Source organism: Dermacentor albipictus, chromosome 1 (assembly GCF_038994185.2).
Source record: "Dermacentor albipictus isolate Rhodes 1998 colony chromosome 1, USDA_Dalb.pri_finalv2, whole genome shotgun sequence".
Taxonomy (NCBI): Eukaryota; Metazoa; Arthropoda; class Arachnida; order Ixodida; family Ixodidae; genus Dermacentor; species Dermacentor albipictus.
This window is the reverse complement of record NC_091821.1, coordinates 23308171-23334261: the sequence shown is the minus strand read 5'-3', so window position 1 is coordinate 23334261 and position 26091 is coordinate 23308171. Positions and strand designations below refer to the sequence as shown.

Here is a 26091-nt window from a genome sequence, read left to right as displayed (position 1 = left end):
ACCGAGGGACGCATTCTCGCGATAAGTGCGTCGGGGTGGCGGGCGTGCCAGTGCCCGAAGGGCGGTACGTATCCAGCTTTTCTGGACACGAGGGTTTAGTTCGCGTGAGTGCGACCACGTGGCGTACTTACCTTAATCTTTTCAAACTACCCGCGGTGACGCGTGATGACGTCAGCAAAACAAAAATAGAATAATTAAAAGCTATCCCTGCGCATTGAACTTCACCACAGTGATTGTCCCGCCGGCGTTTTCAGCGTTCTTGATAATGCGTAGCCGCTCGTCGCCTGGAAATGACTTATCCTGAGAGCGTTCAGTCGCGACCAGCGATGTTTGATTTTGGGCTTTTGACATGCTTCTTTCTTTTTCTTTTCTTTTTTTCTTTTTAATGCTACGGAGTAAACAAGCTACGCTAACCGTCAGAAGCCCTCCGTGGCAGCCTTTTTTCAGTCGGCACACATTGTTAACGTCCGAACATCGCACAGCGTCTACGAGAGACGCCGTCGTGGACGGCTTTTGACTTATTGGTTTTGACTTATTGGTTTTGACAGAGTAGTCAGGCACCCTCTAAATAAATGCTGTCAATGTTTGCCTGATTACGCCCGCCATTGTGATGCAAATAAACGTAGCCCCAACTAATTTTATCAGAAATAAGCGCTGAATGAAACGCTGACGTCATCCTGAACAAGATCATTAAGCGCCGTAGTGCTGCATATTATGATGCCCCTATTCGCAAGCTTATTTTCGTTTTTACTTTGGTGGGGGGGGGGGGGGGGGGGGCGATGTGCCCTTGTACCGTAGAAACGTCCCTCGGACGTCTCTGATGTGCTCGTTGTGCTGGTGGCAGGCCACCATGGCATGTCGCGCAAGTATGACCGCGCTGATTAATTTGGGTTGGCATATACTATTTTGTGCATCATACTTTGCCACATTCATTTTTCAAACTATCCTAGAGCCCGAAAAGGCCGGCCAACTCACTAGGTCCCTTTCCTCTGTTCCGCAAAGTGTGTCTATCGCTGTGGTTACGAAATATGCCCAGCGGTATGCTACCACTCAAGCCCTTCTGTCGACCTGAGGAACTAAGTCGTAGGCTTTCTTCAAAACGGCGTCGACTTTCAATATGGCTATCTTCAAACACTTTTCGCGGACTTCGCTCACCACATCCCATCCGGTATCATCTCTTACACTACTCGCTCCTGCTAGACACAACACAAACACGCAATGACCGAATGAAGTATCAATTACACGCTGTTTGACATGCTCCCGGTTTACATTTCCGCTGAGCACCGGGATTGGAGCGTTGGTCCTGTCTTTGGAAACATTATCGGTCTACAGCCTCACTCAACCAACACCGCTTGTTACTTTACACTTTTTTTTTTGTCGACAGGAGCAGAATGTATTTTCTTTGAATGTACTTTCAGTTTTAAGTGTGACCTTGCACACCTGCTTATTCTTTTACGTTGACGGAGACCGCTGTCGTCAGGCTGCTGCCTCATCCTGAGCTTCGCCGTCAGTCACTAGAGAGCACAGAAAAGCCTTCACAAACCATCGGGATTCGAGCCCATGTATTCGCATCATTCTGCATTTGGGAGCTTCTCGTTTTCTTCGCAGGCGCAGGCAGCACGGACGCAGAAACGAAAAAAAAATTGAAGATTGCTTGAGCCGCTAGGTAACACATCACTAACTTTGGCAGGCTATTCTCATCAGGGCGCATGTGGACTTGCGGCTGCGTGCAGATCATCGCCTTAACTTTATTGTAAATTTTTTTTTACTGAGTCTTTCCGGTTAAAACTGAAACGCTGTACAAAAAGGAGACATACTGTTCTATTAAGGCCTAAGCCTTAAGTGGCTCATAAGTGTCCGGGCGCAGTCCATGGTGGACGCAGGAAAGCGGTGATCATCGGCAAGGGGAGCAAGGAGAGGAGGCGCCATGCCAGTAGCGCTGTGCGAGTGGGCGTGGGAGAGAGCGGACATGCGCGCGGGGGTGCGCGCACATCGGCAACAAATTTTGCAGCCATATGGCTGTGATTGCATCTCACTATCGCGGCCACGGCGGCGTCCGTGTGCAGAACAGTTCAGACAACAGCAACAGAGACAGTCATAGATTGGCTTTCGCCTATCGCAGTTTAGCTCAGCAAAGTGCCCATAGATATTCTTTTTCTTGTTTTCTATGTTTAAATAAAAAACGCTCATTCCTGATTTTAAAGCAGCAACAGCTTCATCATCAGCGACTTGAACGCTCATTTAAAGAAAGTGATTTTTTAAAGAAATGGCATAAGGATGCTATATTTCGAGGTCTTGTGGCTGCCAATACGGGCCGGCACCACGTATCGACGAAAGAGCATCACACTGCCGATGCACGCGGCAGGTTACTGAATGATGAAGACAGAAAACATGGCTTTTTTTCAGTTCTCGCAACTTATTAAACACAATGCACCTGCCACCATGACACATTTTTTTTCTAAAATAGCGACGCACAATGGCGGACTGATATTTATTGATTATATACTTCTTAGATACTTCTAAAATACTGCTTAAAGGGCTTAATTTCAGTTTTCATCGCGGAACCGCAAGTGCAGGGAGCGCCGCGCGTTGTTGGGATGGGGGCTCAATCCCATCGCTCGTGATCCGTTGTCAGGATTGGAGTCGAGTATGAATTAGAGTCGGTCATGAATTAAAAACACGCTTGTTCCATTGAAAACGCGCTAGCTTCGTGCCAGGCCCGCTTGGGGCGCTAGTTGGTGCGTGTCCAGAAAAGCTGGATATGAAGGAGAGAAAAAAAATCGTGAGAAAATTTGGTCGCCGAAAGTTGATTTAATCTCCACGTTTATCACCAGCATCTTTTTGTCTTGTCGAAAATTTATTGCTCACTTCTGAATGCCGGCCCTCTTACGACATCGATGGTTCCTTTGCGTAGCGCTTCATGCAGTCATTGGATCAGTCAGCTGAAAGCTACAGGAAATAGCGTGCAACTTACACAGGACGCCATTATACGAGAAGATCGGAAACCCCGCGAACAGTCCCCATCGCTTCTACACGCCATCTTCTCTTCGCGATGGTGACAGAAGTTAATCAAGTGCGAGTTTCAGTGGAGCATACGAGGTGGTATCAAAGAGTTTCGAGGCTGGTTCTGTTTTGAAGAAAGTAATTTATTTATGAGCGTTCAAACACACACAACTTTGAACTATAGTCCTTTTCGACGAGAGTTCAGCCCTTCCTGACACTTTGCGAGTATGTCCTGGACGTGTTCTTTCCGCGCCGAGTCGAGCACTCTTCTGTAACTTTTGGCTTGATTTATGCAATCGCATTGAATTGGCTGGATTTTTAAAAATTTTTATGATGAGAGCGAAATGAGGGCCAGCCAAACCTGACGAATGACCTGGCTTTCACATTGAGGATCATGACTAGTGACAAAACTTAGGGGCAGGGGTACAACCCTGAGATAAAAGAAACTCGCGTTGCAGTGGAAATGCTCAACGCCTCCACGACCGAAAAACCACTAGGCATGTCTTAGGCTTCACAAAGTGCATGCTCATCGTAGTTTTTGGCACTCGCAGTATTGCGCATCAGGAATTTGTTCCCAATTGTCAGTCAATGTATAGTAAATTTCACTGCCAAGTTTTAGGGCATCTGAGAGAGACGGCTTGGACAAAACGACCCGATCTGGGGCCACGAGGAGCTGGATGCTGCTGAACATGCGAGTTTCTCACCGGAAACAACATGGTTTCCACCATTCTTGTAAGATTTGGATTCCGCTTATATCGCTGTCGCCCCAAAATTAAAAAAAAATAGACTGCTCAAAAGTAGCCACGTTGGCACAATTTCCTTAATCAAGCTGGAATCGCAGAAAGTTGCTCGACTCCATCCGGAAAGAAGACGGTCAGGACATATTCGCAAACTGACAGCAACAATGGGAATGCTAGACTGCTCTGCGAGGGGCTATTTTGAAAGTGAGAGTGTTTGAATGCCCATCAGTGAATTACTTCCTTCAATACGAAGTCAGTTTTGAAACGTTTTGATAACATCTCGCATGGAGTTGAAATTAGGCTTGTTGATAAAGCATTCTGATTGAAACATCGCGTTAACTGAAACAAGAGGAGCCGAGAAAAGTAGTTGAGCGCTCTATCTGCTTCTCTAGTTTCCTCCTGTGCCAGTTTATTTATTTATTTATTTATTTATTTATTTATTTATTTATTTATTTATTTATTTATTTATTTATTTATTTAATATACCCTGAAAGTACAGTTGTACATCGCAGAGTGGAGGGGCAAAGGTAAGAGGTAAATACAGAGGCAGTAACATAAACTTGACTCTAAATACAACAACAATATACAAATAGGCCAAAAACATTCTTTCGAAAAGGTCGAAGGCAAACAAGTGGAAATTAAGGATTTAGAGAAAAAAAATATTGTCCGGTAAGTATTAGATAAATAGCTTATTACACGGCAAAAAATAGCAGCCTAAGCAAAACACGGCAACCATGACATGCAAAATGGTAAGAATGGTAAAAATGGTAAGCAAGACATGGCAAGCATAACATCAGTTAACGCATTGTTTGGATAAGAATAATCTCGTACGGTCCGGAAGGGAAAGGCATGCAAGTAGAAGGCAGATAAGAGGGCTATATGTACTCTCCGAAAAAGTATTTGCTGCCTTGAATAGTTTTTTTTTTTACACACCATGCACCGGTAAGGTATCGTTTGGGTCGTGTCAAACATGACACGGACCAACGCTTCTCTGATTTCAGAGCCTGTATAAGGTAACGATTCGATTGCAATGCTATTCGTTTCGGGCTTCGTTGGTGGTCCGAGTGAAATTCTACCAAAGTTACTGCCGTGATCGGCCACTCGAGAGCAGCGGATGTTAAAGGAATAGAATCGAGCGAAAGGGATCTGTATATGTTATACCGACTCTGGCTATACAACAGCTTAACTTGGCGGAAGCAGCGTATAGTTCTGCGTGTTCTATAACTCTATAGTTATAAGTTTGTCGCCTATCAAGTACACGTTAGTTTATTCTCAGAGAGTAATGAATGCTTGACGCGGGAAAACGGTACTATGTAAGAGACGGAGAAGTTCACGAAGTGGCGCGTGACGTCAATCCCTCCCTGCAAGTGTGATTTAACTAGGTACACAAGCGACGCTATACATCGAGTAGAACAGATGCAGTGACAAGGTTTCAGGTCCATGCAGCGCGACGTCAGATGTTTGTCACTTTTGTTTACAGGGTAAACAGAGAAACCCCGGGCTCACCATGAAAGCCTTAAAGGCAATCTCAGCTGTTACAGATGCCCGCAGGACGTCTCTGGGTATTTCAGTGGCGTTCCATTCACCTTCGCGAAACATGTTTCTCAGGCACTGGTACTTCCTTCGCAGCGAATTGAAGAAGCGATCGGACCAAACTCGCTCGTAGCCGCCGGTCTCATTGAGGATGCTGGGACTGCGCAGGAACAGCTGGCCAACCTGGTATTGAATAGGGATGTCCACGTCGATACGGTTTCCACACACTGTCTAAGGTGGAAGCAAATGGGGAACTCGCATATATGACCCGCCAAAAGCGGCGCTGTAAGTCTAGATTACTTCGCCCAAGACGAAGAAGGACGTTTACAGATGAGCGCATCAGGCAACAGCCAACGTTGATAATTGTATAGTTGTATGCGATTGTAAAGTTAGGTCTTGTAATTGACCATCCTTGTCGGCCATCCTGTCAACGTCACCACCTTGTTTTCCCGGCGTTTTGCTTTACCTTGTTCACTTCGCTCTGAGTCAGCTCGTGCACATATAGCCACGTTCACATGAATCCGTCAGAAGCGCATCGCATTTCTTAGCGCATCGTGGTAAGACTATGCAACAGCAGTTACATGTGGCGCATCTACCTTCACCATAAACAAGCCAGAGCCTGCTTCCGACGAGTGCGTTTCGTCGGGGAATGGTGGAGAGCCTTACGCCGGCAGTAGGCCTCAGTTTCTCTCCTCTCCCTCGATACGATGCTCCAGCGCTTACATGCACTGCGCGAGCCGACTTACCCTTTTTAATTTACCTTCTCCTGGCGCATTAACGCAACTTGCCTTCCTAGCGCATTGCCGCCGTTTGCATGGATGCGATGTGCCACTGCCATATTCATGTAATCGCGGCCTATACATACACTCTTAGTTACTGGAGTAGTGACATTTTGCATGTTGTTGATGCCCTACCATACGCTTCTCTCATGTAAAAGGATGGCACTAAGCAACTATGAAAGTTGGGAAATACTTCGCAGATATTTTAATTTAATGTTAGAATCATCTCGGAATGACGGACCTGGGATTATCACGACGCCATGAGGCATTGACTTCCTCGGCACTGAAACTGGGACTGCGTTAATAAAGGCCGCGTTCACTAATATACCCGGCACTGTGACTGTCTAGGACCGTGCTATTACGAACACATTTAACGTAAGAATTGTTTTGTGCGTAAATTCGCCTTCAGGTGCTTAGAAACAGGAAATTCAGTAAATTATTTGCGGCACTCTCGCAATCCCGAGGCCTGTATTCTAAAAAAGCCTTTACAACAAAATTTTCCGCAAGAACAAATTCCTGCAAATCGTGGAGCTGGATCGACGTATCCTTATCGAACTCGGCTGGCAATCGCCATAAAGCACACAAGAATAAAAAAAAACTTTGTGAATTTGGCCCCGAGGGTATAGTGATTGGACCTGCGTGCGTGCGTGCGTGCGTGTGTAAATAAAGCCATGTCTGTACTCCTTTATATAGATAACGTTGAAGAAGAAAATTGTATGTTAACATTTTATATATAAAAATATAGAGATGTAGCCTTTACGATGACAACGTTCGTCAAAGGGGTATGATGCATCCATTTTCACGCAGGATGGCGAACACGACATATATGCCGTGTGTCTGCACACGACAAAATATGCAACGTAATTGTCATATGAATTCCACAGCATAATAACGCACAAATAGAGAACTCACACAGGAGTGTCTACTCCACTTTGATGCTAACCAAGAATGAGACTTACTTCTAAACATGGGTCCAGAGCAGCACGGACACACTTTTGTAGTAGTAACTTTTCGGCTACAGACTCAATAACTTTCCCTACCTAATCACTTCCAAATAGCATCATTAGCTAAGACGCCTAGTTTATCGTGCAAGCATGCTGCACATTTTCAGACCCGCACCTCGTGCTTAATGAAATGTGTTATGTTTTCGCACCAAGGCAGACACAGTGGATAGGTGTTACGCTTTTGTTTAAATTTAGTAGTGTGTCAAATTTAATGATGTCAAATAAAAAAAAGAAACCATACACTCTTATTCTCACAACCTTTATTAAAGATGTACATGTACAACTTTTCGCGCACTTCTAAAATAAAGGTCACGTCGTCACCTTCACATATTGCAACTTCTAGTAAAAGTGCAGAATAACTTGTAAAGGTTACGACATAATTGCTGCAGCAGGGGTTACTGAGAAGCTTCTAGTAATGTATCGTCTAGCAAATGCGTACAATAATTTTGGTATGCCTCAATAATTAAATGTATCACATAGATGTGTGCAGTATAGAACGTCATTTCCCGCAATCTCTAAACAACGAACTGTGGTCTCATAAAAAATAAGATATATCTCTGCGTCAAGCTGACATGTACACAACAACACAAATTGTAACACGCCGCTTAATTTGAAAGGCGTGTTCATTTCGCATGCGCAGGTAGAGCGAATTAGCATGCATTATACTAAGCCGCAAATAGCCAAGCTGTGATAACGTGAAACATCGATCTGCGATGTAAGCCGAAGAACTGATTGGCATAATGATGCGAGAATGCTGTGTCACAGCCGTGCCTGTGTCATGATGAATCTAACTTTCCTTGCATGAATTTTTACATGCTTGTTTCATTATACTATCGTGAACTGGCGTCTTGCCTTTTTTATGGGCAATATGTGCCGACCCTGCCGCCGCAGTTGTCTCCACTCCGTACGGAGCGGCGGGCGAGGAGGACATCGAGGCACCCAAGCAGCTGCCTGAGGAGAACGCCCCTCCTCCCTCGCCTGAACCCCTGCCTCGCGCGCCACAGGACAGGGCACGCATCTGGGCAGTGTTCGTCGCTCGCGCACGCCAGATTGAACCGCGTTCGCCGGCTCACCCTCACACGCTTTCACTCATACGGAACCTCACGGCGACGGCGACGGCAATGGCAGGAATGCGCCTGGAGTGTCCATATAATTGCTATCGCAATGATAAATGTAAGTTATTTGGCTCTAAAGGTGGCAACAGGGGCTACCAGATTAAGAGCGTAGCTCGTGGAGCCATTGTAAAAATACGCTCTCCGACTATGCCCTTGTACTTGTTTAGTAAGCAGAGATATGTCTTTTAAGAGCCAGCGCCTTTAATTTCCAAACAGAAGTGGACGAGGTATCTGGGTAGAAGACGGCGAATTGTTAAATCATATGAGGCTATTGCATACTTGATTGTTCAGTTTGTTATTACGAAAGCGAGCGTTGCTGAATTGACCAGGATTGAATGACGCTTCAAGTCGTGAATTATCCTTGCAGCTTTGAAACATGCATGTAATCGGGGCACCGAAATACTGAGGTAGCAGCTTTGCGGTCGACGGGAGGGGATGGCAGGTTACAAACGTCGTTTGTACAACGCCTGTAAAGACGTGACCGGTGCTTTCATTGGAGTGTTCGTTGGCCCCGGCTGCAAGAAGTCTCCAACCCCACTTCATGGTAGTATGCCACTCGAGTTGGGCAAAGGTTAGCGGCGAAGGGCCTTGTCTGTGTCTCGTACTTTTGAGTGCAATATTGAAATACAAAATAAAATTTCACTCTATGCGTGGGTAAACTACACATCGCTGTTTAGCTGAGCGTCCGCACATGCTTGTCTGAAAACTGTATGTTTGCAATAACTAACATTGGCACGCCATCTTTATTTGTTGCACATAATGCGACTGTTCTGTTCTCTCTCTCTCTCTCTCTCTCTTGCCACATTACACACTATACATTTTGCAGACCGTGGATTTCACTAGACTCATTTTTTTCTGTTAGGGGAAATATTCATTTGAGCGAAATGCGAAGCTTGCGTGGAAAACAGCCGTACTTTGCCGATGAAAAGCAACACCCACTGTAACTGGCTTATCCTCCCAATCGGCATTGCCGGAATAACTTTTCCGCACCTTTCTGATAACTTATTGGTTTGCTTTGGCAATGTTTCAATAATGGTGCGTGGCAGCTTGAGTCACTGTCGTACTCTGTCTACAACAGTAAACATCGTACGTAAAGCTCTCCACGTGCGTAAGAAAAGCACCCTATCGACATGATTTTAGTACATTACAGTTTTCTATTTTGCACTAACGAGAAATGAAATAAATCGAAACAGTTATACCACGAAAGCAGCACCAAGCGATATTGGGACCTAACGTCGTTGGAAAATCAACAGTTCTGCGACCGCATGGAAGTGCACTAGCAAAGTCATGCCAAAAAGTGATGAACATTGTAACGTGTCCCATAATTACCTTCTGAGTATATTAGCACAATGAACAATGAACATGAGCACGCAACAATGAACGACACGCGACTTATTAAACAAGTAAACAGGCAGACAAAGTGTCACCTTGAGTAGTTAGTTTCTTTTTGCAGCAACCACATTATTGTGTGTTATGATAAGGCTGTCTGTAACTGAAGGCTACAAGATGGCTCTCTTAAAAGAAAACTGTGACCGCCAACATACAGCCATAGGCGTCTCTCATTTCCTTGATACTATGACACACGTGATAAGAAGCTCCGATCTAAGTACAGCTTGGAATAAAACGGGAACTTACGGCAATTAAAAACGCAGAGCACCTCTTACCGGTTGCGTAGCCAGAAATATTGTACGGAGGGGGGGCTCACTCCAGCTCGGCCTCCTCCTCATAGAAATTGTCGAGGGATCAAATACATTAAATATTAATAATAACTGCGTCGCCATTGCCATAGAGGCTGCAAACGAATTCTTGAACGCTACGCACTGTCAAGACAAGTAAAATATGTACTTTTTCATAAAAAAGTATACTCGTATGTCTCAAAAACTGTGGCCAAAATAACTGATATCAATACTTCTATATTTTCTGTATACTTAACAAGTAAAGCAAATATCATACGAACTTTAGAACTGTATCACTTTCAAACAGACAAAGCAGTGCATCTCGCTGCTATGAAAAATGTAAAGGCCATGAAATGAACAAGTTGCAAAAGAACAAATGAACAAAAATGAACAAATTCAAAAAAGTCGCAACAGACAGCAACATATAAAAAAACAGGAGTTCTGCAAAATATACGAGGGCAAGTCAAATGAAAGTGAGCCAATGCGAATATATAACAAACGGGGCACTTTATTTAAAAGTAGTCTCCATGAGCATTTAGACATTTGTCCCACTGACTACTGAGTCGCGTGATTCCCGTCTCATAGAGCTCCTTGGGTTGCTGTTTCAAAAAGTCTGTAGCCGACTCTATCACGTCATCGTCCGACACGAATCTGGTTCCCTTGAGCTGTTTTTCTTTTTTTTTCAAAAGCTTCAAAATGTGGAAGTCGCAAGGCGACAGGTCTGGGCTCTATGGCGGATGTTGCAGCGTTTCCCACTTGAACTTTGCCAGTTTTGTATTAACCATATCAGCGACGTGGGGATGGCCATTGTCGTGGAGCAAGATGACCCCCTTCGTCAATTTTCCACGTCGTTTGCACTTGATTGCGACACGCAGCCGATCCGACGTTTTACAATATCGAAAACGATTGATAATATTTCCAGGTTTAGCAAATTCAATCAATAATGGCCCCTGACGATCGAAAAAAACATCTTTCCAGCAGAATTAAATGACGGCCTTTGCTTTACTTGGGGGTGGTGAATTCAAATGTGTCCACCGTAAGCTTTGCCGTCGTTTTTCAGGCTCGTAGTAGTGGCACCATGATTCGTCCCCAGCCCCAAGTGCAGACAAAATTCCTCACCCTCATCGCGATACCGGATTAGATGAGTCAAGGCAGCACCGAACCTCTCCGTCTTCTGGCGGCGGTTCAAAAACTTGGGCATCCATTGCGCACAATAGAGCTGAAAACCGAGATGTTCATGAATTATAGTGTGACCCGAGCCATGATTGATGTTCACACGCCCTGCCAATTCATCGATGCTTATCCTCCGTTCTTGTCTAACCAGCCTTTGCAATTGTGTTGGGGGTGATTGCACGGTGGCTTTGACCCGGTCTTGGATCGTCTTTGCGACTTTCACGTCCTTCTTTGAACCGTTTGCTCCAACGCTGCACAGTGGCCAATGAAATGCAATGTCCAACGTACACGGCAGCCATACGGCGACTAAAACATGTTGCGCAACCACAGATTCAGAGATCACAGCCCCCCCCCCCTTCCCTCCGCTCCCCCGATGTATGGCGCGCGACAGAATTCGGCCCGCTTCCTCCCCGCTTTTTTCCCTTGCGCCCACAAGACTGAGCCACCATCGTATGTTCACCTATGCCACCACCACCCCCTTACGCTTTTACTCGCACATACAGCATGCGGCGCGCGGTCACGATGTTACCGCCCCTGGACTTTATACGGAAAATGACGGCGACGGTGACGGCAGGAATGCGCCTGGAGTGTCCATATAACTGCTATCGCAATAATATAATAAGAGTATCCAGCAACTGAAGCGTCTCGTGGCCCATTACTTTCCGCAAAAGAAGTAATAAAATCAAAATTTCACCATGCGACAATTCTCTACGCTGCGGCAGTCTTTTCTTTTTTTCTTTTGTGGCGCGGGGGGGCTCCGAAATGAAATAAGGCAAAATAAAGCATGTTGGCTTCAATCGAATGCGTACTTTGGGCGCCTAGTGTGGCAACCGAAGGAATATCGAAGAAAACGTGAGACGCATGGTCCACAGAGAACCATACGCATATTGCTCGGTATCCTACACCGGCGAGACAAAATTTTCCGAAGAGGTTGCGCTCAAGTGAACACGTTGCAATCCGTTGAGTCCCTACAGTGATGGCGATGAGCGACCATGCATTGTTTATTTTTCTCGTATGCTAGCCAGAATACGTCCAAAGCTCTGCCCGGCGAAACTCCACTCGGCCGGAGAAAAACGAACGCGCATCGAAGTGCGCCGCGCGGTGTACGAAGTCCTGTACGCTGAGCCGCTGTACGAAGCCCACCTCAGGCCTTTGTGTAATCGAGGCCCGTAGACAGACACATACACATAGAGAGACACGCACATATACACACATACAGAGACAAAAGGACATGCATGGCTGAATATGCCACAGCGGCACAGCTCTCGACGTACACCGTGTTCGTCGCAAACGGTGCTCTGCAACCTGCTTCGTTTTCGCTGGTTATTTGCACATCCATATATGACGCAGTGACGCCCCCATGATGTTTTGTACTTGGATGTTGCGGGCACAGACATATTTACACATTGAACACCCCGTAACACACACGCGCTACATGCACGCGAACGCGTCTTGGCAGCTCAGGGAAGATGGCGGCCGGTCGCTGGGTTCCGGAGTATGCGCTCAGCCCATCCGGTTCGAGAATATATCATGCTTCTTGCGCGAGCAAAATGTGAAGGGAGCGGCTTCCACAAGGTTGCATTATTCAGGCTCAGTAGTTTTCGCGACAAAACTCGCTCGATATTCTCCATGCATCATTCTTCATCGGCAACATGGTGGTCTGCATAGTCGAATTGCAAATGTAGTAACACACTGCATCAAGGCGAAAACAGGAGCTTTTTGGAAGTAAAATTACAACGCTTACCTTACGCACTTTCTGGCAAGCAAGTAGAATCGGCACACCAGTGTGACGCAGCGAGAAAACTCTGCCGTGAACACAAATAAGTGAAAACTGTGTCGTATCCGACGGGCGATCGAGACGCGATGTTGCCTTATTGGGTCCGTATTTTCGGCGGGCTCTGGTACGGAAGAATCACGTGACTTTACGCCCTATAAACTTTCGTTCGCCTGCAAGCTGCACTTCGGAGGCGACGAACCAAAAGAATTACACAAACACTCGCTTGGTCGTGTGAGAGCTTTAAATTTCAAAGAGTACTATGAGTGGCTGAGACGTTCGGCTCCTTATCGGGAAATCACGGGTGTGATCCATAGCCGCAGACGCCGCATTCCAAATGCGGCGGAATGCAGAGATATGAGTGTACCAGACTGTAGGGGCACGTTAACTAGTTACACGAGATTAAAAATGAATCCGCAGCTCTCCGCAGACACTGCGTTCTTTTGTGACGTTAAACATCACTAACCAACGTTTCACTAGGTGCAGAGTGATATGCCAATGTCACTCACCCCGAGTTGTCAGCCAACCCTGATGCTGGACAAATTATTAGTGAAGGCGACCGGTCAATGGCAAAGACCACTCACCAAGGAAAGTGCGTGTGTGTGTATGTGTGTGTGTGTGTGTGTGTGTGTGTGTGTGTGTGTTTAAAATTATAATAAATTATGGGGTTTTACGTGCCAAAACCACTGTCTGATTATGAGGCATGCCGTAGTGGAGAACTCCGGAAATTTCGACCACGTGGGGTTCTTTAACGTGCACCTAAATCTAAGTACACGGGTGGGTTCGCATTTCACCCCCATCGAAATGCGGCCGCCATGGCCGGGATTCGATCCCGCAGCCTCGTGCTCAGCAGACCAACAGCACAGCCACTGAGCAACCACGGCGGGCGTGTTTACAATTGTGAGGACGGACCACGAGAAACCGCACATCTATTTATCCTATGAGCTGGAAAACATTTTGTGCAGTCTGCGCCGTCTTTTTCGGGAAACATATAACTTTGAAAGATTTGTCAACGATTCGCCACAGTTCGTGGCTGAAAGGGTCAGGTGAATAGTGCATCCGAAAGAGTGCATCCTAACTCTCTTTGTACGAGTTATATACGAGTGTAAGTTCACCCCATTTTTTAAATAAATCTTATTATATGCGTGTATAACTCGTATAAAGAGGGTTAGGATGCACTCTTTCAGAAAGATACGGAGATATCTGCCCATACTAACATGGGTAATAAATACGTAATCTTATGTTTTTACATGTCTTTTCTAACTGCTCGCCAAGCATGCACAGAGTTCACCAATGCTGGATGCCTAAAACGCCACAACGCGCTATTGGAAGCACATTCACCGAAGATCCTGCATTATAAGTGCCCCTTTGCCTCATCCGTGCTTTTTGAAATGAAACGCGCAAAGAGAAACAATTCCGTAAGTTAGCTGTAGACGCAGCGTCCTTATATCAGACGTTATCGGCAAAGATGCCACGAGTGAGCGCACGATGGAACAGTCCAACTTTCTTGACTCCCGCCCGCTGCGGGGCAATATGCGAACCTATGTCTGGTCGATGGGGGACGCAATACTTCTGGCACTGTTTGTTATTGTCACTCTATATCTTTAGAGAACGAATTAATGGCAGCTGCCACACTTGGAATAAAGCGCAACAACGTTGATAGAACTGCGCTTGTACGAGAGAGCTATGTAGTTACACGACGAGGAATCGCGCCAAGTGCGCAACCGGTTCAAATGTAAGCGCAACCGACTCAATAGTTAACGCGCGTTGCACTTGATGCGACATGCAGTTCGCCTATTTGGGCTCGTATTTGCGGAACTTACACGCTGTGACATGTTAAACGGCCGGCTTTGCACAGTGACGTACACGCTGTAAACTGACAGTGCGCACGCGGCGTGTGGCATTTGCCTCACCACTCACCTGCTCGGCAACGTTGTATCCAAGACCGGCGTAGTTGAGCGACAGGGACTGGCCGGAGGTGAACGCCGGCGGCAGCACGACCGCCGGGCTCAAGTGCACCATGTTGAAGACGCTGGCCATGTACGGCACGCCCGCCTCGAATGGAGGCACGAACGGCTCGGTGACATCCGCGGACGAGTTGAGCAGCAGGCGCACCATGTATTCGGCCGTCATCCGGGAGAGCCGCAGGAAGTTGTACACGAAGTCGACGTCCCTTTGGTCCGGCACGTGTGCGTACAAACTGAGGTATGCGGACAAAGTTACACGCGAACAGGAGGCGAGTTGTCGCGAGTATGACGAGTAGCCTGCATTATTGCGGCGCAGAGGCATTACTGATGCCTACTTTCGGGTGCTTCGTTAGCTTCTTATAAGGCACCAATTTCGATAATGACCAGCCGAATGAAAATGTTATTGTTCATGAATGCTTGCAATTCCTTGGCTTCGCTTGCAGGCAGGAGCGACCGCCTCGGAAGATTTGGCAGAGCGATGTCGTATATATACGTGACGAAAGGGCTCCGTAACGTTTTAGTGGCACGATAATTTTTATTATGCGCCAAGAAATCAATTTTCACCGGCAGCTAGCTCTGCGTACGCAGCGCGATCAGTGGACATACATCTTCTATTCCTTACGGAACGGGGCAGTTTCTGGCTATTTAAAAAAAAGGAAGGTTAGTTTTGTACAGCACAATAATGCATCTTTAGTGCGCACACGTCACGTTTGCGTGGGGAGCTTTCGCCATTTTTCGACGTCGCATGACAGAGAGGTGAGTTAGATGTGGCGCGAATACGTTTTCACCAATCGCAGAAGGGTAATGGTGAAAATGTGTAGAATCGATAATAAATGCTTTTCTTTCGTTCGGCCTAATCGTGCATAATGAGCGTGTACACGTACTCTTCATATGGGACGTTTTCGCCGTTTACGTGACGTCTCGTGAGAGACAGGCGAAGTGAACGTGGTCCCAAAAATGTTTGAGCAATCGCACTAACGATGGAAATTGAAAATAACAAATTGGAATAGATTTACGTTATAGCGCCCATGGTCTGTCTAGCAGCACTTAAGCTTCATTGTTAAAAATCTTCATATTATAATGGCAATCTGAAAGAAAGTCAGGCGACATTTTTTTTGGTATTGCGAACATCTTTATTTAATATTTATTTTTATTTCCTGCTCTGAGAAGTTTCTCAATTTAAAAACAGGTATGCACTTCAAAACGGAATGCAGGAGTCATGCTGAAACGCAGAATATTGAAGTAAAATTATGGGAAGCTTAAGATAGCGTCCTACTAATCTTTAATAAACGTAACGAATGCAGTTCAGTTATGCGAAGCAAAGACACTTTCTCCCTGTTGCAGACGTGCAGCGCTCAAAAGGGTTCGCGCATCTTTTTCTGTGCCCAGGCCCTTCCAGTTCTTCACATTGGCTTCACCGTTGCTCGGATGAAGACAAGAAGCTGTCCGTGGGCTGGCGGATACGCCAGGTTGAAAATGCAGTGCACAAGCAAACGCATTAACGTTACAGAAACACACATTACCGAAGTTTTGTAAGGCACGCAATTGAATGACCTGAGTTAAGAACGGCCTGCTGAGGTGCAAGTTTTGCCAGCCAGGTGCGAGAGCGGCGTCGACTTTTCCTGCAATGCCACCGCCACTCTCTAGCCACACGGCGTCACTAAGTCTACTGTGTGTAGAGAACAATACGCCGCGTCCTCGACCCTTCGTCGCGGCATTGCCGAGATGGGTTCGACGAACCAGGCTTTGTGACTGAACACGCCACCGCCGACCCGGTTTGCCGTGAGCAAGGGAGTTCCCGAGGGAACGTCTTTGGAGGCCCCTTCCCACGCACCGTTTCTGACGTAAGCCCCGAGTTCTGCAAAGTCCGTCTGCCCTCGGTGGGGTCCGCGAAACCGGTGCAGAAGCGTGTTCCGGACCGTGAAACCGGTGCAGAAGCCCTCCCGCTCAAAGGTGGCTCGTCTACTGATCGAACGTTTCCCTCACCTAGGGATCGAGGGAGGACCGAGTGTTTATAAACCGCTGTTGTGCGACTGCTCAGTGTACTTTCTCTCGCAGTCATGCTAGACTGATGAACTGCAACGTCCTTACGTAGATACTGTAAATAAACCCATATTCCTCGTTCTCGATGAGAAGCAGTCCTTCCCTTCAACAACGTCCTCAGCGTGGATAAGTTGGACGACGGCATGGGCCAGCTACCATCTGATTCATGCCCGATTCCAATCTTGACAACGGGTTACGAGCGGTGAGATTGACCTCCCAATCCTCACACCTGGCATGGTCGCGGACCGCGGATGATTTCCTTTCCTTCGCCCCGCACAATACAAAACCCCATCCTGCCGTTCGGCAGTACCTGTAAAAAAGAAAGTTAAATGAATGTAATCTATTCAAATCGATTGTACGGGCCTTATTATTCCTACAACAACAACAACAACAAGATGCGGTAATTTTCATATTTGATGCTACAGGATAATCCGATTGGCATTATCACATTATCCTATAGTGTGCGAGACGACCCACCTTCCTTGCACGTTTGCGCTTCGCTACCGAAGTTGTCGAGTAAGCCAATTATGTTAAGCTCGACATAATTGTGCATGACGTTAAAGGGTTGAGAAAAGTATTCTAACTTCACTGCTAGCGGCGGCCTCTTCGCTATAGCGCCGTCGGCCCCGGATGCGACGGCTAGCTGTTTAGGCCCCTATACCGATCACCAGCGATCGGTGGCTGTCAGTGGAGCCGACAGCGTGGTGCGTTGTTGGTTCGTGTGCAACGAAGGAGCGTTAGCATTGTAAAAAAAAAAAAGAACGTCTTTCATCTTTGGTGAACTATGCTTTGTTGCACATGAACCATATCAGTGCGGCAAACCTTTCCATATGGCGCAGCGCACCGTCTGCACTGTCGACTCCGCTCGAGCGCCACCGATTGTTGGGAGCAGGGAAGGCCTTCCGGCCTCTGCGGTCGCGGCCGATGGCACTTGCGAAGGAGTCGCCACTGTACAATTAGGCTTCTGTTTTTGGCCAACACTCTGTCAAATGTTTTGGAGTTCGTCGAATGAATCTGACTCACCAACAACGCCGGGTCTATTAAGATATATTAACTCCTTAACACAAAAGTTTTCCTCTGTGTTCTTTTTGTTCTGTTTTCTGAAAAGTCCCCCTCCTACCTTCCCAGTCCATCGCAGATGCATAAGCATATCGCAGTCCTGCTGTGACGTATACAGCTTAGTCAACAGTGTTACCGTGCACTGCTGACGGTCGCATGACTTCCTCGGCTCCGAAGCATTAAAGGCTGAAAGGTAGGGCCCAAAATCACAGTTGGGATAATATAGTACGGAGAAATATATATCGCGGTATTTACAAAAGTTAGTCCATATGATCGTCTCTGCGTTTTAGTAAAATTATTCTGAGAAGTCGCTTAGATGCCTATTGCTCTGGCATTAGAGAATGCGATTCTGCTTAAATGGCACCCATAAATCTTGCTGCAAAATTTAAGAGGGGGGCAATAACAAATCCTGATTATATATGCAACACTTCAAAAAACACAGTCTGTGAGCATTTGTTATATAGCCAACAAGGTGCAAGTATCTCCAAATTGATCACATACTTAAATTTATGTAACAGACATATATAATGTATAGCTGAATTTAAAAAAGAAGAAACGTTGAGATATGTTGATGTTAAGGAAAGGAAGACATTTATTACTCCACTTGTCTTTATTTTTATCCTTTGACTCGTACGGCAATTCAGGCGCCATTTTGAAATGAAGCATTAAAAGTGATTTTTCGATTTTCCCTCAATTTCCTCAGTTTTGGTGTTTTGACGTAACGCGCCAATTATTCTAGGTTGCGCACATGTATAAGTGGTCATAGGCAATGAGCCACGAGAAAACGTATAACACGTGCAGCTGGCACAGCGCCCTAAAGCGTGGAGAGGCGCGCTGCACGCAAAGAAAAATGAATACAAAAACAAACAAAAAAAGGAGGGGGGGGGTGCGGTCCCCATGCTGCCGACGGTACTGTAGAAACATCTACGACGGGATAGTGTGGTTGAGTTGAATGAAGGGCGAAGAGTGCCCCATGCCATTCACTAATGACTATACAAAAATAACATTGTCACAGCCGAAATTCAACAGAACTGCGAAGTTTCAAATAGAAAGTTTCATAAATAATTGAGATAAGGTAAACAATATGCCAGAATGAGACAATGCTACTGAAATGACGCAATTCTCCGCTTCTAAACTCCGAAAATGCGACAAAGAGCAACTTAGGACCAATAAAAAAAATTCTGCAGAAAGCAACGAATTGCTTACCTATAGGTACTCCAGACGTCCATGTATTGCTAGGCAATGGCCGCAGAAAATGCACCGACCGCAAGCGGAAACTCCCGCCCGGAGCTATCATTACGTGTCACTGTATCGCGCAAAAACTCTTCCCACTGCCAACAGCTATGTTCGCAACTTCCGCACCACACACCACGCGTACCAGAAACGAAAAAAGTAAATAAATAAAGGGTGACCTTGCATTTCGCTTCAATAGAGAGCATCACCAAGCACAGACGAACGCCATGATCCGTGGTAAAGGAAGCTCTAACAAAGCAGCTAGCAAACTTGTGCAGCGATCTGCCGCCAAAAATCACGCGGGTGCTTGCTGTTGCACTGAGAAAGTATGATTACAAAGACGGTGCCGAATAAAACAACACACGAAGAAGGGGGACACGAGATAATAATATTTGGGGTTTTACGTGCCAAAACCACATTCTGATTACGAGGCACGCCGTAGTGGAGGACTCCGGAAATTTTGACCACCTGGGGTTCTTTAACGTGCACCTAAATCTAAGCACACGGATGTTTTCGCCTCCATCGAAATGCGGCCGCCGTGGCCGGGATTCGACCCCGCGACCTCGTGCTCAGCAGCCCGACACCATAGCCACTGCGCAACCACGGCGGGTGGGGTACACGAGACAGCACGTAGTATGACAGCCGCCAAAACGGAAAGAAAACCTGCAAGCGGCGGTGAAGAGCGCATTCTGTTCGCGATGCGGGATGTAAAACAACCGGGGCGCGCGTTAGTGATGACTGAAATGCGTGCTTTGCGTTCCTCAGGACAATAGCGTCACGCCTCCGGAGCAGTGCGCAAGCATGGAAGGGTCGCGCTCACGTTTGGACCAAAGAGTGTCACGCGCATTTTTTATCAAGTGGTACTAAAAACGTCATCGACGCTTCATTTCCATGTGCAACACGCCTAAAATTAGCGTTTAGAGTGATATTAGGCGTGGACATTGTTTTAGAGTGTACAGGGTTTTTCAGCTATGAGTCGTGTCAAGCCTTAAAGAATCCGCGCGTGCGTTAGGAGAATACAACCAACTTAGCATTGTTCAATGTCCTCTTGAGCAACTCAAATTATTTCTTACAGTGAGCTTAGGCAACTAATTAACAATAATTATTTACCAACCTTTAAAGTATTGCATTAATCGCAAAATCTATGATATAGAAGCTAACGAGCCCATTGAGAAATATCCAAATAACTTCTTTCTATGATTATAGCTGCTGTGGTTCTAAATTTTTCTGGGCTGCAAAGAAAGCGTAATATCTGAAAAAGGTACCATGTAACTAGGTGCTAGCGCGCAGCGACATTGGTGCCCTCAAACATGCTACCAACGAATGATCGATGCTGAACGCAGACCAAACGCATGAACAGGTCTTGAGGGACGGATATGCATCGAGTACAATGGTCTTGGTTTCCACTTTAGTCGAAATATCTTGTCGGCTGAAGCAATGAAGCAAGTGGAGTCGCGAGATATGCGATAAAAAGTTCGAAGAGCCGGGCGTCCGACCCGGCCTTCGGCACGGCAACACGCCTCGGTTCCGGCACGTCGGACGCCGTATCGGACGCCGAATCGAACCGTCTGTCTCCCGCTTTAGTCGGGCCTGCCCAGAATGGTGTAGTCTCTGAAAATCGAGCATTACACTCACACGCAGTAACATGAGCCACCATATGTGCGCCATTATCCTCCTTTTCCTTTATTTTTTTTTTTGCGCTTAATTGTTCCCTTGAACGGTCATTCACGCAACGCTCGGTTTGTCCAATGTATAGCTGCCCACGAGGGTTCAAGGGAATGACATATGCAACCCCTCTGGAGTACTTAACAAAGGGCTTCTCATGCCTAGTGCGGGAGCCCCACCTGCTCTCACAGCAAACTCGAGAGCACAGCTCCGAAAGCTTGTTAGGCGCAGAAATAGCCAGAGGAATACCATGACGGTTAGCAGCCTTTTTAAGGTTGTGTGACACCTTGTGCACATAAGGTATAACCTCCAGTCTCACCTTCGGCCGTTGGACCTCTGCTCTTGTCCTTCGCGCTCCAAGCTTTACTTCTTGCAGTGCAGACTCTGGTATAGAGTTGACGACCATCAAACGGAAACCAGCTGCCAAAAGGCGCCCAACTTAATTTGAGAAACTAGACCGCATTTGGTGCACGCACGATTTTCGCAGAGCTGATTCCAAGCAAAGACTACCTACTTCTCGCTTCACCACCTTAGAACCTGCGGAATCATACGGCAGTAATTGCTTCATAGTTCGCGGTTGATAGGCCCAGCAGACGTGACCAGCTTCAAAAGACAGCTTTAAATTTAAGAACTGCAGGCCGGTGGCGTCACCAAGTTCATGCGTAAAAGCTAGCCTAGGCGTTGGTTGTTAAAATCTTCTAAAATGAGAGCAGGGGATATAAAGTCACCCTTATTGTTTAAAAGCACCAAAAAATCAACATATCTAAGAACCTTTAAATCCCGCCCCCCAGTAAAACCAAGCTCCAAAAACCTATCAACAAAAGCCAAAAAGCTGTTTAAAAATAATGTTAAGAATGCAATTTGTTAAGCGTAACGACGTCATTAAGTATGTTTTTTTTTCTGTTGACGAAGAAGCTCTATTCTACTCAATTCCTCAGGATAAGCTTCTGGCTTCCTTAAGGGATGTAATGAGTACATTAATGTGGTCGACTTCCGGAACTCAGCGGGCCTATCAGTGGACAGCTTTTTAACATTACTCGAGTTTTATTTAAGTGTGACTTTTATTCTTTTCAACGAGGAGCCTTATCTGCAACGCCGGGGAGTGTGTATCGGTTCATGCGTCGCTCCTATCTCGTGTGACATTTTTCTTTTCTTTTTTGGAGCACCTTTTAAAAAGTTCATGAGATTAAATTCATTGCGACAAGCAACAAGCAACTTTCTTGCGTAGCTACTTTTTTTTCTACGTAGCGTAAAACAGCGAAAAAAATAAAAATAAAAAAGATCCTGGCACAAAGACACACTTGGTGAGGATCACAAAGAGCTGCGAAAAAGGAAACAGGCCGCAAACAATTCACTCTGGCGCTTCCGCATTAACATCCGCATTACCTTGATTTAGTGAAACACTTTTTTATAACAGCAAACACTGTTTTCCTCCTCGATGCCGTCGCACATGACGTCTTCAGACAGAAAACTGCATGAGGCGAATTCATTAAGAAAGTCACTCTACAAAGCCAACAATCAGAGCGCATCTTTGCCATTGTCTCCATGAGCTCCTCCTCCCCCTCCTCCCCCTCCTTCTCCTCTTTCTTAATAGTATACCTCAACCTATGGTAGGTCCTCTGCAGAATGAAGGCCTTTCCCAGTGATCTCCAGTTACCCCTGTCTTTAGTAGCTAACTCCATCCTGTGACATCACATTTTCTTATCTCATCACAAGCGCTAATTATCTGCCACACTATTCTGAGCTTCCCTTCTCTTGGCGCTCGTTGTCACTGCGATAGACCACCGGTTATGTTCTACGCATTACATATGACGTGCCAAATTCCACTTCTTCATCTTAATCTCAACGAGAATATGATCAGCTACACCCATTTGCTCTCTAGTCCATATCGCCATGTCCTTGTCTTTGTATTACAGCTATTATAGCCCATCCTAATTGTTGTTGTTGTTGTTGTTGAGGTGATGGCGGTCGTTGTTGCCGTCCAAGTTTGAGCCTAATAGCTTAGTGCTTGTAAAATAGACTGCCGGAATACTTTTCGTTTGGACGTGTCAGTAAGCTCCCGTTAATCAGTTTATTCTTATTATCCGGATTCCATGTGAAGAGTTGGTCTATATAAATGCACCCTAGCACAGCTTCAAAAGGCTCACTGCCGATCGCGAACTCCTGACCTGACGTATTAGTTACCGGTCGACAGGCAACTCAAGTCCCAGCAGCACAAGTTAGAGAAGGTGAATAGAAGAAAAGGCTCTGCCATGATAAACGCACCGGTTCAGCTGGTGGGGTTCGTGCAACGAGGCGAACGAGTACGGGAACACGCGCAGCTTCCCGATCTTGTCGATCAACCTCGCCTCGCTCGGCCTGCCTTCCCTGGGGAGCGCTGACACGAAGTCCTTGGTTGCCTGGGTGACTGCCTGGACTATGCTTTCCATCTCTTCCACATCCTTTTTGATGATCGCTGCGTGCAGGTACAGGTGCTCCACGGCGAAGGGCATCAGCCTGCGGCACAGAGCGCGGACTGAACACCGCTGACAGCCGCTATAGTTAAAAGCTGACGCACTGCGATACCACGCTATGCTTAACTGCGTTATCAAATCCTTATACGTTTGCACATTCGTTCCGAAGACATTTACGGAGAGGGCTAATTTGAGAAGAAACGGCTAATCGATATTCCAATAACGATTACACACCAGATTGCAGCTGCAGTGCAAGACGGTAACCATAGGCGTATCTCCCGGGGGGAGGAGTGCACTTGCTTTCTTCGCTGTCAGAAGTGGTGTAGCAAAGTAGGCCATCTGCCCCGTCACCTTCTAAACTGGGCACTGTCGACTGCAGACTGTAAATTCTAACAAAAACAACCGCTGAGGCAAATATTTCTTTCTGAATAGCACCCACGTAAGCGTGCTTTTCTTTTTCCTGCGTATTCCCTGCTTAAGCAGCGACGATTCTCTTTCGGGCCTCAGCGCAACGCACACTGTAGCAGATGACGGGCAGCCGGCCGCACTAAGCGTACGGTGCGCCTTGCGAGCGGCCTGCGGGATGCGCCTTGCACGCCTACGTTGCAGAGGGTGCTCTCGCGGGGCAGACCAAAGCAAGTTTCACCTTTCACCGCTTGCATCATCCAATGTTTTTTGGGACCATCTAACCTAACCACATCTGAAAACACAAAATCAGCTTTGTCTTTTATTGTTTAATGATCTTGAATCATTGTTGCCATTGCAGATTTTTTCCCCTAGATTTGGCGACTTGTCATAGCGACAAAGTTTTCTATTTAGAGTCCAGCGACTTTTTTTGGCGACTAGAGTGGACAACTGCTCACATTTTGGCTACATCGAAGTTGGGAAGCTAGCTTTAAAACGGGCCTTCTAAACGTACTTCATTATTCAAAAGCTACATGTTAGCGCCTGAAACGCGCTGTACGAGACATATGCTCCATGGCGATGATGAAGCAATGGTTGACTTCACATTGATAGTCTTCACATTGTGATTGTGTTTCACAGCACGATGGTCAGCCACAAACTACACATTGTTTTCACAAAATTTGTGTATTACAGCGAAGCTGTATACCTCTACCGTCAAAGGAAATTTTCCTGTCATTGTGGTAAGCAAAAAACTCCCCCATACGTGTGCCGATTCCAAAGATAGTGCAATGGCCGGCCCGTCCGCGGCGGAGGTGAAGCAGGCGTTGAGCCCTCCCCATACATGGAAAAATAGAAGAATTACGGATCAAGCTACAGAAGAGGTATTCGGCTTTAACTCAGGAAGAGGACCTTAGTGTTGAAGCAATGAACGACAATCTCATGGGCATCATTAAGGAGTGTGCAATAGAAGTCGGTGGTAACTCCGTTAGACAGGATACCAGTAATCTATCGTAGGAGACGAAAGATCTGATCAAGAAACGCCAATGTATGAAAGCCTCTAACCCTACATCTAGAATAGAACTGGCAGAACATTCGAAGTTAATCAACAAGCGTAAGACAGCTGACATAAGGAAGTATAATATGGATAAAATTGAACATGCTCTCAGGAACGAAGGAAGCTTAAAAGCAGTGAAGAAGAAACTAGGAATTGGCAAGAATCAGATGTATGCGTTAAGAGACAAAGCCGGCAATATCATTACAAATACGGATGAGATTAAGAGACAAAGCCGGCAATATCATTACAAATACGGATGAGATAGTTCAAGTGGCTGAGGAGTTCTAGAGAGATTTATACAGTACCAGTGGCACCCACAACGATAATGTAAGAGAGAATAGTCTAGAGGAATTCGAAATCCCACAATTAATGCCGGAAGAAGTAAAGAAAGCCTTGGGAGCTACGCAAAGGAGGAAGGCAGCTGGGGAGGATCAGGTAACAGCAGATTTGTTGAAGGATGGTGGTCAGATTCTTCTAGAAAAAGTAGCCACCCTGTATACGCAATGCCTCATGACCTCGAGCGTACCGGAATCTTGGAAGAACGCTAACATAATCCTAATCCATAAAAAAGGGGATGCCAAAGACTTGAAAAATTATAGATCGATCGGCTTACTATCCGTTGCCTGCAAAGTATTTACTAAGGTAGTCGCAAATAGAGTCAGGAACACCTTAGACTTCTGTCAACCAAAGGACCAGGCAGGATTCCGTAAGGGCTACTCAACAATAGACCATATTCACACTATCAATCAGGTGATAGAGAAATGTGTGGAATATAACCAACCATTATTTATAGCTTTCATTGATTACGAGAAAGCGTTTGATTCAGTCGAAACATCAGCCGTCATGGAGGCATTACGGAATCAGGGTGCAGGCGAGCCGTATGTAAAAATACTGAAAGATATCTATAGCGGCTCCACAGCCACTGTAGTCCTCCATAAAGAAAGCAACAAAATCCCAATAAAGAAAGGCCTCAGGCAGGGAGATACGATCTCTCCAATGCTATTCATAGCGTGTTTACAGGAGGTATTCAGAGACCTAGATTGGGAAGAATTGGGAATTGGAGAACGCCGTAGTAACTTGTTATTCGGTGATGATATTGCCTTGCCTAGTAACTCAGGGTACCAATTGCAATGCATGCTCCCTGACCTCGAGAGGCAAAGCAGAAGGGTGGGTCTGAAAACTAATCTGCAGAAATCTAAAGTAATGTCTAACAGTCTCGGAAGAGAACAGCAGTTTACGATAGGTAGCGAGTCACTGGAAGTGGTAAGGGTATACATCTACTTAAAGCAGGTAGAGACCGCGGATCTGGATCATGAGACTGAAATAATCAGAAGGATAAGAATGGGCTGGGGTGCGTTTGGCAGGCACTCTCAGATCAAGAACAGCAGGTTGCCATTATCCCTCAAGAGAAAAGT

At 46.2% G+C, this 26091-nt stretch overlaps 1 protein-coding gene and 1 long non-coding RNA gene across 3 annotated transcripts in view; one reads left to right on the top strand and one right to left on the bottom strand.

Moving 5' to 3' along the window:
- LOC135920473 (uncharacterized) overlaps positions 1-18549 on the top strand; it is a 72362-nt gene extending 53813 nt beyond the window's left edge. Inside the window, exon 3 of the long non-coding RNA XR_010570262.2 lies at positions 16154-18549. This is a non-coding gene — a long non-coding RNA (uncharacterized lncRNA). The remainder of the gene's footprint in view (positions 1-16153) is intronic.
- LOC135920469 (phosphate-regulating neutral endopeptidase PHEX-like) overlaps positions 1-26091 on the bottom strand; it is a 52908-nt gene that overhangs the window by 472 nt on the left and 26345 nt on the right. For both annotated transcript variants that reach the window (XM_065454723.2, XM_065454724.2), the window contains exons 3-5: positions 23030-23260; positions 14718-14997; positions 5250-5459 (exon numbers count right to left, since the gene is read on the bottom strand). In XM_065454723.2, the coding sequence (XP_065310795.1) occupies positions 5250-5459; positions 14718-14997; positions 23030-23260 (721 nt within the window). The remainder of the gene's footprint in view (positions 1-5249; positions 5460-14717; positions 14998-23029; positions 23261-26091) is intronic.